Consider the following 10,809-nt stretch of genomic DNA (forward strand, 5'->3'; position numbering starts at 1 on the left):
CCAGGGCTTGGAGGTCAATTTGCAGAGATCCTGAGTGCTTTGAAGGTGCGCTGACCCCACAAACAGGAGGTGGACGCTGGTCAGAAACTGCACGAGGACCTGGGGAGGCGCAGGGTGAATTAGAAGCGTCTCACCGTCTGGACTGTGCATGAAAAAGCTGGCTCGGGTAGGGCGTGGGTCCGGCACGCTCCTGTGCTGTGGGTGTGGAGGGGGTGGTGAGTCAGTCTAAGGCTCCTGGAGGCCAAGTTACTGAAAAGTATGAAAGCCTTAAAACCAGGAGTGCCCCAACTGTGGCAGGTCCCCCCGGAGCGCATCCTGGGCCATAGCTGGATGGGCCACAGAGACAGGAGCCAACCAGTCACCAGGCCAGTAACAGGGACAGGGCACCTGCTCTAAGGACCCTGGCTCTGTCTGTTCCCAGGCCCTGAGGTTCTCAGGGATGGTGTCCAGAGGAGACCCCGGGATGCAGGATTTCCATGTTTGTCAAACCAAACCTGCCTCCCCTCTGGATGCACACAGACCCCACAGCAGGGCTCCCCGGTGCTGGCATTATGGGCGCTTTTTAGTTTCTTCTCTGCATTTTCTGTCTTTGTTGAGATTTTTTACAAGTATGTATAATGTTTGTAATCAGGAAGAAGTAATAGAGGTAATTCTGTTATAAAACACAATGCAGCCTTGCCTCGCAGCGGTGGGATTTGGGGACCACTTGTCTAGCCTCTGTGTCTCACTCTCTTCGTCTGTGAACCAGGGGTATGAGCTCCCACTCGTAAGGTGGCCGTGAGGTCACAGGGGACCACATATGCAGACACAGGTACCTGGCACACAGCACCCTCGCCCAGGAAAGGGGAGATGCGAGCCTTCTCTGCAGCACCGGCTGAGTGTGGGGGGCACAGAGAAGCCCCTTGGGGACGCTGTTCTCCTGGCATCCAGAGCTCTGGGCTGGTCAGCGCTGCAGCCGGGGCTGGGAGAGGTGCGCGCTCAGCCCAGCCCACGTTTCTGCTGACTGGGCGGCCTCCCTCCTGAGCTCACGCCTTCCAGACAAATCCCCCTAATGCCTCCATTCTGTCCCGCCGTATATAGGGAGGGCGTGCGCCCCAGCTCTTCAGTGCGCTGCACAGAGGCCCCTGCCCTGACTCCCCGCCAGCCCCAGGTCCCTGCAGAGTCGACGCCCGCCATGGACATCGCCATCCAGCACCCCTGGTTCAAACGTGCCCTGGGCCCCTTCTACCCTAGCCGGCTGTTTGACCAGTTCTTCGGCGAGGGGCTCTTCGAGTACGACCTGCTGCCCTTCCTGTCCTCCACCATCAGCCCCTACTACCGTCAGTCCCTCTTCCGCACCGTGCTGGACTCCGGCATCTCCGAGGTGAGACCCGCTGCGCGCTGCGCCCTCCTGCGGCGGCAGGGGGCCGGGCGGGAAGCGGGGCTCTGTGAGGCCCGGCCCTGGGGCAGGTGCGGCACCTCTGCTCTGTGCGCTCCCGTCCTGCTTTGTGGAGCGGCTGGTGACGGCCGCAGGGCCACTTTCCCACCTCAGCCCGCCTCGTCCGTCCTGGACGCACAGAGGCCAGGCCAACTAAACCACCCCCCCACCCCGCAGAGCCTCCCGTGCCTCCGGGGGGGTGGGAGGGGGAGCCGGCCTGCTGCCTTTTCCTCCTGTCATCAGCTCAGGACCCGTATGTGGTGGGTGGCATCCCTCCACATGCTGGGAGACCCCCGAGCAGCCCGGGGCACGGGCGCTGGTGGACGGAGCTCTGTGCAGCCTGGGGCTGCCCTTGCCCTCCAGCAGCGAGGTCTGGCAGGAGGCCTCCTGTCTGAAGCCCTCTGCAGCCACAGAGCTGCAGTGTGTGGGCTCTTCCCGAGTTTGCCTGGGCGCCCGAGGCCAGGCCCCGAGGGCAGGCAGGGCGGTCCACCGGCCTTTGCTCCCAGGGTCCAGTGTTCTGGAGGTGCCAGGGGTCAGCACTGCCTAAAACACAGGGGCCTGCTCGGAGCTGGTGAAACACCGAACGTTCCGGGGCCGACGGGGCCCACAGGAGTGCCCCAAGCGAGGGGAGAGGGAGGGGAGGAGGCTGGAAGCACTTTCTGTGCGAGGAGCTGGGCGACCTGCGTAGCCTGCCGGGCACATCACATGCATGCCCGTGTGCAGAGACAAGGCCCCAGGCTGTTCACGGAGAGGCGGGCAGAGGCCAGGGGCCGCGACCTCATTCCAAGTGCTCAGTCCCACCGACCGGCCAAACAACACATAACCAGCCAGCCAACCAATCTGTAACCGGCCACTCAACCCATACCAATCAGCCAGGCAACCCCTCACCTACCAGGCGGCCACAGACCCCCGGGGCTCTGAGTGTCAGCCGAGTGGCCACAGTGTCCTGAGTCCCAGGTCCCTCTGTCCCCCGGGCACGTGGAGGGAGAGGTTAGAGCCTTGACCACAGGTTCTGTTCTGATAACTGGGGACTAAGCCCCGGCCACCCCACTCCAGCTGCTCCGGCCAGCCCTGCAGGGGCCTCGGCCAGCCCCCTCCCTGAGCCACAGCCCCGTGGAGACCTACACGGATACTTGGTTTCAGGTCCGATCCGACCGGGACAAGTTTGTCATCTTCCTGGACGTGAAGCACTTCTCCCCCGAGGACCTGACCGTGAAGGTGCAGGAGGACTTCGTGGAAATCCACGGCAAGCACAACGAGCGGCAGGTGAACCTGGGCCCGGAGGGAGGGGCTGCATCCCCGAGCAAGGCCCCCTCCTGGTGACCAGGAGGCCACCCCGAGCCCGCAGCAGGCCTGGGCAGCGGGTGAACGGCCAGCGGGGGCCCGTGGGGAGCCCCATTCAGGAACTGCTCGGCATCCCCGGCTCTGTCCAAATCCCCTGGGTGATGGGGTGGGACTAGGAAAGACCCCAGGAGACGCCAGCACCAAGGGAGCGAGCTCCAAGCCACGTAGGTTTTCACACCAGCTTCTCTCGGGAGGATGGTGCAGCTGACTTGTGTCGGAGCCCGAGTGCCCGGAGCCCGTTACCCTGAGGGGGCAGGGGTCCAGCCAGGACAGCTCGGAGACCAGGGCTTTGTCCAGTAGTGGGGAAGCTGGAGGCGGGGGAGAGACCCCACTGCACCTGCTGCTCTCCCCTCCTGGGTCCCTGGAGATGCCCGGACACTACGCTGAGGCTCTGGGTCTTTCCACCTGGAGGGGAGGGAGTCGGGCCAGGGGCTAAGCTGGGTCCAGGGCGTCAGGAGAAGGGAACGTCGAGGCATGGCTTTCTGACCCAGCTAGATGGACGGCAGGGACCTGAGCCCAAGCAGTCTGTGAGGCCAGAGGTGAAGGGATAGCTGGAGCCAAGGGCAGGGCCAGGGGCAGGACCACTCACACGATGTTAGGGTGACATTATCGTGAAGAGCCAGGGGCCCCAGGCAGGCCCAGACTGTATGCAGGGATGCAGGGCGGTCCCAGGGCGCTGGACACGGTCCAGCTGCCGCCCCGTGAGGGTATCATGGGTCTGACCCTCGTGCGGTCCAGGAGGGCCTCCTCTGTGCGAGGCAGCCGCCACCCACTGCAGCGGCGTCTCTGACCGCGCCCTCCCCTGGCCCCCCAGGATGACCACGGCTACATCTCCCGCGAGTTCCACCGCCGCTACCGCCTGCCTTCCAACGTGGACCAGTCCGCGCTCTCCTGCTCCCTGTCTGCGGACGGCATGCTGACCTTCTCCGGCCCCAAGGTCCCGTCTGGCATGGACGCCGGCCACAGCGAGCGGGCCATCCCCGTGTCGCGGGAGGAGAAGCCCAGCTCCGCGCCCTCGTCCTAAGCTCGGCCTCGGCCTCGGCTGCCACCCATCCCTCCGGGGGAGCCCTAGAAAGTGGGGCGTCTGTCTCCCCCGCCTCCCTCTTTTCCGTTTCCTTTTCCTCTTCTCTGAGGGCATGAGGGTTTGAGAGAGTAGCCTGGAGAGCTCGGGGCCTTGGCCTGAGGTGCTGAGACCTCAGAGTGGCCCGGATTCCAACACCAGCCAGTCGGTGGAAGTGACCACCATCCCAGCTTCTTAGACGGCATCCCTGTCCTCCCGGGCTTGCGGGCCGTCTAGGCTGCCCGGGAGGTCAGAGAACACCCCTCGCTGAGCAATCTCTGGGTGACCTCTGGTCTCCAGGGCCAGCCAGGTGCGTCTCAGCCCTCGGTGGCAGGCGCCCGCACCGGGGCCGAGCCGGGTGCCGTGAGGTCCGTCTGGCGGGAGCTCCCGTGCGCCTGGGCTCTCTGCAGGCTGCACCTCTCAGACCCCCTCCCCTCCGACCCTCCTCTATGTAGTGCCGCTCTTGGGGCATCTGGTCACCCACGAGAAGGCAGCCTGTGGCAGTCAATAAAGAGCAGATGACACAAGCAACTAGCCGTGTGCTGGCCGTGCTATTTTCGTGGGTGGGGGGGTTTTGGGCTGGCCGCACTATTTTCGGGGGCGGGGTTTGGGGAGCGATGGAGAAGGCGCGAGGGGACCCGTAGTGGGCATGCGAGGGACAGGGAGGGGCGGGGGAGACTGGTCCGCCTGTCCCTGTTCAGCCCCGGCCGCCTCTAAGTGACCGGGTCGCCTCCTGGCTCCCAGACCCAGTGCTTCCTCGACGTCAGCTGTGCAGGCAGGAGGGGGTTCCTCCAAGAGCCCTGAGGGATGGAGGGAGGAGGGGAGGGGGCGGGGGACGTGGGAGGGAGAGGTTCTGGGCTCCCTTCTGTAACCCTGTGTGGGAACTGGGGTGCCAGGTGGGGATTTCCTGACCGCTGGCCTCCCCCTGGGGACTTCTGTCCCAGCTCCCTTGGGGTTTTGCTCCCTGGAAGTCAGAAGTGTCCACCCCTGTTAGGTACCACGCCCTGGGGGCCCCCCTCACTCTGACTCCCCCTGCCTGGAACAGGCACGGGGTCCTCGGGGGTCTCTGGTGACCAGGTCTGAGCGTCCCCCACCCAGAGGGGCGGCCTTCGTGCTGTCTGCCCAGACTCCCCCGCTATGGGAGGAGACGAGAGGCTAGCGGCCTCCTCGGGGGAGCCGGCAGGGGGTGGGCGGATCAGCCAGGGCCCGCCAGCTGCTCGGTGACCGTGCGGAGGGCAGTGGGCGGCCAGCTGTGGCCTCCGGGAGCGGAAAGCGAGCGGATGCCCTGGCTGGTGGGCACTGCAGGTGTTGCCAGGCCATGCGGAGGGCCCTCTCCTGGGGAGCGGAGGCCCGGGACCCTGGGCACCCCGATGGGGCCCAGCGGGACGCTCCTTGCGGTGGTGCCACGCTTCCCCTCCTGGGAGAAACTGGACACCAAGAGGGGAGGACACACGGGAGAATTTCCAAAAGTGAGCCCTGCTTAACACACGGGGAAACCGTTGCTGTCACGTGGATTTAAGTGGAAAGCAGGGCATTCGTGAGAACACACACACACACACACACACTTGCGCCCTTGTAGCTTGGGGTCACTCTGGTTTGGCCCCATCTAGGGAAGGGTCCTCACCCCGTGGGAGCTTCTCCAGACTCCTTTCCACCCCCCCCCCCACCGCAGACTCCTTCCAACAGGAAGCCCCCCTGCCGCCGCCCTGCCTTTTCATCCACACCCGTGGAGAAGGGCATACCCTGGGTAGGCGGCATAAATGGCCACTGCATTTGGGGGCTGGGCAGGTATTTTGGAAAATTAGAGTCTCTGAAGCCCCTGTTCCTCCCGGGTCCCCCCAGAGGGCACCTTCCGTTTTGTACAGCCTGGCCTATCACTGCACCGGGTCTGGGGGGCTGAGAGGTCCTGTCGGTCTGGCCTCAGACAGAACTGAGCTGTCATTAGATGCCGCTGGTCTCGTGTTCACTGTAGTTCTTGCCCAGGCCTGGTAACGGCCTGAGCTGTGATCCCCAAATCCATATGTAAGTCCTCCCCCCAGCATTGCAGAATGTGACTATTTTGAAGATGAGGGTCTCTAAAGGGGTGAATAAGTTAAAATGAGGTCATGAGGGGGGCTCCTAATCCCATAGGGCTGGTGTCCTCACAAGGAGAGGAGGTTAGGACCCAGACGCACACAGAGGGATGAGCATGCGGGGACACAGGGAGGGGATGGCCGTCTACATGCCCAGGAGGGAGACATCAGAGGAACCACGCCTGTGACACCTTCATCTCAGATTTCCAGCCTCCAGGACCGTGAGAAAATGAACTTCTGTTGTTTAAGCCTCCCTGTCTATGGCATTCCTCATGGCAGCTCGAGCTGACTAATACAGGCCTGAATATGCAGACTTTGGCCCTCTGGGGAGGGGTGTGAGGTCACGCAGCAGGCTCAGGGAATCCGGGATGGAGCTCCTCGGGGATCTGCAGGGAGCACTGGGGCCCAGCCCGGGCAGGGAGCTGAGAGGACTTTCCCTGACGGCAGCACGCTGGGAGACCCCACCTTGCCTGGACTCCTGAGGCAAAGCCTCGCCCCGATGTCCTCCCAGGGCCCCCGGGCGGTACACGCCCCTTCTCTGCTCTCCTCCCTGCCTGGGCGTTTCTCAAGCTAAGGAGCCCAAGGGCTGGCCCACAGCTGCTCTGCACCTGCGGAGATGCCCGGGACTCTGGGGCACGACCAGCTCCTGAGGCCATTGACAGAGGGCCAGGGTCGGCCCCTCCTGGGCCCAGGAGGCCCAGCCTGCATCCCGGTGGCCTTCGCCCGTCTGGGGCTGCCGCGTCAGCTGGCGCCCGAGCTTCCTCGTCTTAGGGTCTGTTCTGGAACAGTCTCCCCGCACGGCCCACCCACCATGGTTGCCGTCAGCCAAGTTACGCGGACTCTGTGCAGGCACCCAGCTGACCACCGTCTTCTGCAGAGCCGAGGGCGAGTCTGCCTGACGCTGGCTGGACAGGAGGCCGCACTGACGCAAGCAGGGAGCACAGCTTGGGCTGCGGCTGCCCGGCGCGCTCTGGGATCTGACGGCCACCAGATCCCTGACCGTGGTGCTCCCACCGGTATCAGCCCCTCAGGCTGTTGCAGGAGGAACTTCTGAACCCCGAGGACTGTCTGCTCCCCCTCCCTTCAAGCTCCTTCCAAGCTCGTGTCCGTCTACTGATGCAGGGCCTGGAGCTCATCACCTGTGCAGGTGTCAGGCCCCCACCGCCTGCTGCTGTGCCTCTGCCTGCCGGCCCTTCCTCACCCAGGTTAGGTGACAAGGGTCTACCTCTGGTCACATCTCTTCGGGGGGGGGCAATGCCCAGACAGTCCTGGGCCACCAGAGCCTGGCCCTGCCCGCTCTAGGACAAGTGTCTGTCCCCTCTACCAGAACCATGAAGGTGGGATGGGTCACCACCCCCCAAACCTGTCGGCCTTTGGGACCCACCCAGAGTGCTGCACAAATACAGATTCCTGGGCCCTGTCCCAGACCCAGCAAATCGGACTGTGTGGGGCTGGAGTCCCGGAGTCTGTGTGTCCCACGTTTCTCCAAGAGACACCTACGACCGGGCTAATCCGGGACATGCCAGAGTAAGAGTGGTCGCCTCCATGGGTGGGGCGAGTGCGGGGAGAACAGTCTCGCCGGAGGCCGCCTCTCCCATCTCAGGGCTCAGGTCGCAGTTGTGGATCTCTGGGAGGGGGAGGGGGCAGCTGCTCATCCCAGCCAACAGGATGCTTGGCTGTGGCTACGTCGTGCTTCTGGAGCAGGAACGATCCCTGTCCCCTCCTGGGGTCTCGTTTTCATCCTGAGCAGCAAGCTCGGCACCATCGTCATAACGTCCTCCTCCTCCTCCTCCTCAGCAGCAGCAGGAAGAGCATTTACTGAGCACCTACTGTGTGCCAGGCACCATGCCAACCGCCCTGGCAGCTGGCAGCCCTCAAGCAGCCCCGCCGCCCGTAACAGGCTCCACTGTTAGGGAGGAAACCCAGGCTTGGAGGCTGAGTCCCTTGCCCAGCGTTCCCCATCGATGAGGGCCTGGCCAGGACCCAGCCCGTCTGCCTGACCTCAAAGGTGGGACTCGGAACCCCTACCCGATGGGTATTATACAGCCTCACCCCTAAGCAGTAAGTCAGGAGGCACTGAGGAAACCAGGCTGGTTGTTCTGCAGGCGGCTCGCTGCGTGAACACAGGCAGATTTATCAAGCCCTCTGGGTATCAGATTCCCGTCCTTACCGGTTCACGAGGGTGGTAGACTAGATTCTCCCAGGGGTGTCCAGTTCCCAGATGACCACCTGCCATTCCAAGACTCACCACCAGATGGCAGCAGAGGCTTTTCCTTGGCCGCCAAGACCTCGCCGGAAGGAGGCGCGGATCTTGTCTCAAAGGTCACCTTCACGGGTCCAGCCTTCGGGAAGCAGCTGCAGCCCACATCCGCAAAGGGCCTCGCTCGTGTGGGCTGGGCTGGCCACGCAGAGCTCTGGGAGACCCCTATCCTGACCCAGGGAGCCAGTGTCCAGCAGAGGACACTGAGACAGACACAAAAAGCCCCAAAGAGAGCCAGTGGTATTTCTTTATAATAAGCAGTTTTTGTTTCATTTGCTCGTTTGCAAAATCATCTGAAAAAGAGGCAGTCTCTGCCTGGCAGGCCGGCACTGTGCTGGGGTCCCTGCGGCTCTGGCGGGATCTCTTCCCACACAGAATGACGTGGTATGTCAGCCCTCCCAGGCCACCGGCCTCCCGGGCCCCCGCGGCCTCTGCTGGGAAGACTCAGAGCAGCCTTGGTCCTGCCACGTCCCAGGAAGGGACTCGGCTCGGCAGGCAGCCCCAGAGCCTGACACAGGCGGCCGGATCACGGGGTCAGAGGTCCCGCCAGCCAGATGCTGCAATGTGGCCGCCTGGGAGCGGGCTGAGACCCAGAGGCTTATGTATACGTGTCAGACCTCAGTTTGAAAGGGGGCCCGAGGGATGGGACCTGAGGGATGAGGCCTGCACCTGTTTCCAGGGGCCAGTGCCTGCCCCCAGTACCTGCCTCGGCCTTCAGGACGGGAGTAGAGGTGCAGGAAGTGGATTCCCACTCAGGCCAGGGCCAGATGAGGGGTGGCCTGTGGAAGGCTGCAGCCCCTACATGGCCCACATTGGGGTCAGCTCCCTGATGCTGGGCTTGCCAGGCTGCGGGTGGGGCTCTGCTGCTGTGGGGTTACCCCACGATCCCGGGCGGAGGGTTGAGTTTGCAGGGTCGGGGAGGGGAGCCGGCCCTACACCTGTGTGTGCAGGCTGCTGTCAGGAAGACAGAACCGAATAGAGGACATGCACACGCGTGCACACACACACACACACAGAGCAAGTCACGTGCACACGCGCACACACACAAATACACACAGAGCAAGTCACGTGCACACGCACGCACACAAATATACACAGAGCAAGTCACGTGCACACACACGCACACACACACAAATACACACAGAGCAAGTCACGTGCACACACGCACACACACAAATACACACAGAGCAAGTCACGTGCGCACACACACACACAAATACACACAGAGCAAGTCACGTGCACACACGCACACACACAAATACACACAGAGCAAGTCACGTGCACACGGTTACACACACAAATACACACAGAGCAAGTCACGTGCACACACAAAGTACACACAGAGCAAGTCACGTGCACACACGCACACACACAAATATACACAGAGCAAGTCACATGCACACACACACACACAGAGCAAGTCACGTGCACACGCACGCACACACACACACAAATACACACAGAGCAAGTCACATGCACACGCACACACACACAAATACACACAGAGCAAGTCACATGCACACGCACGCACACAGGCATGCACACACACACCTGCACAACACCTGCACATACATGTACACACATGTGCACACAGAGGACACCCCCCCCCCACATGCCTGCAACAGACACGAGCATTCTCCAGGCTCTATTTCCTACCTCTCACTGGCTTCCCTGTGTCTGATTTGTACTTGAAGACACAATCACACAAAGACGTTTCCTGCTTGTTTCTCCACCTTGAGGAGAAACCTCCCGTGTGCTCTGGTCAGCAGACCCTTTCACACCAAGGTGATTTTAGGGAGACCCGACATTCTTTGTGTGGCTCAAGATACCTGATGACCTTCTGCTGCTAGAGATTAGCAAGAGAGAAGGTGGGGCGGTGTGCTCAAGGGCGCCCCAAGGTCACAGGGAAGGAGCATGAGGAGTGGGGCGGCCCCTCCTTCCCCGGAGCTGTCAGCTACTCGGAGCCCCGTGAGCACGTTCCTGCACTCCCCCCACTCCCACTCCCACCCCACCTGCCAGGAGCCAGAAATCAACTAAAAAAAAAAGATATGGCTCCAAAACGCAGCTTTCCGAAGACTTTTCAGACGGAGCCTCACTGCACGCAAGGGTGGGTTTGAAGAGTTTTGCTAAGTATGGGGCGGGGGGCACTGGGCACCAGCCAAGGACACCAATCAGACCTGGGGGACCGAAGTGGGAGGTGGGAACTGGGAGGCCCCATGCTGGCCTGGTAGCGTCTGGCTGATGACGAAAGGGAATGGTTCCTGGAGGGGCTGGGGGCCAATTTCCTCCAGATGGCTGGTAACAGCGAAGTTTGGGGTTTTCTTGTGCCGGTCTGTGCTGAGAGCTCACCCCTGGGCTCACCTGTGGGGACTTACCAGGGGCTGTTGCTGCTGCTTCTGCTTGTTTCCTGTGAAAAACCGAGTTAAATGAAGGGTCTGAGGACACCTGGCCTCCGAGGGGGTGCAGGGATGTGAATCCCTGCTGTCTCCTCCTGAGCCCGGTCCTGGCTCTCTCCACTGCCCGTCCTGTAGCCAGTGTAGAGCTTGTTTCCCCTGGTGGGCAGCTCATGTCCCACAGGGCTGTGCTGGTTTCCTGGGGCTGCCGTAACAGATGACCACAAACAGGGCGGCTTCAAGCTACAGAAATTTATTTGGAG

General features: G+C 62.4%; 1 protein-coding gene across 1 annotated transcript; it reads left to right on the forward strand.

The window, feature by feature from the left end:
* The first annotated feature begins 1,174 nt into the window (after positions 1–1,174).
* Positions 1,175–3,785, forward strand: CRYAA (crystallin alpha A). The gene is made up of 3 exons (XM_068545801.1): positions 1,175–1,363; positions 2,561–2,683; positions 3,576–3,785. Exons 1-3 carry the CDS (start codon positions 1,175–1,177, stop codon positions 3,783–3,785), a joined length of 522 nt encoding a protein of 173 aa, XP_068401902.1.
* The last annotated feature ends 7,024 nt before the right edge of the window (positions 3,786–10,809 follow it).

This window comes from Eschrichtius robustus, chromosome 6, assembly GCF_028021215.1.
Source record: "Eschrichtius robustus isolate mEscRob2 chromosome 6, mEscRob2.pri, whole genome shotgun sequence".
NCBI classification, from domain to species: Eukaryota; Metazoa; Chordata; class Mammalia; order Artiodactyla; family Eschrichtiidae; genus Eschrichtius; species Eschrichtius robustus.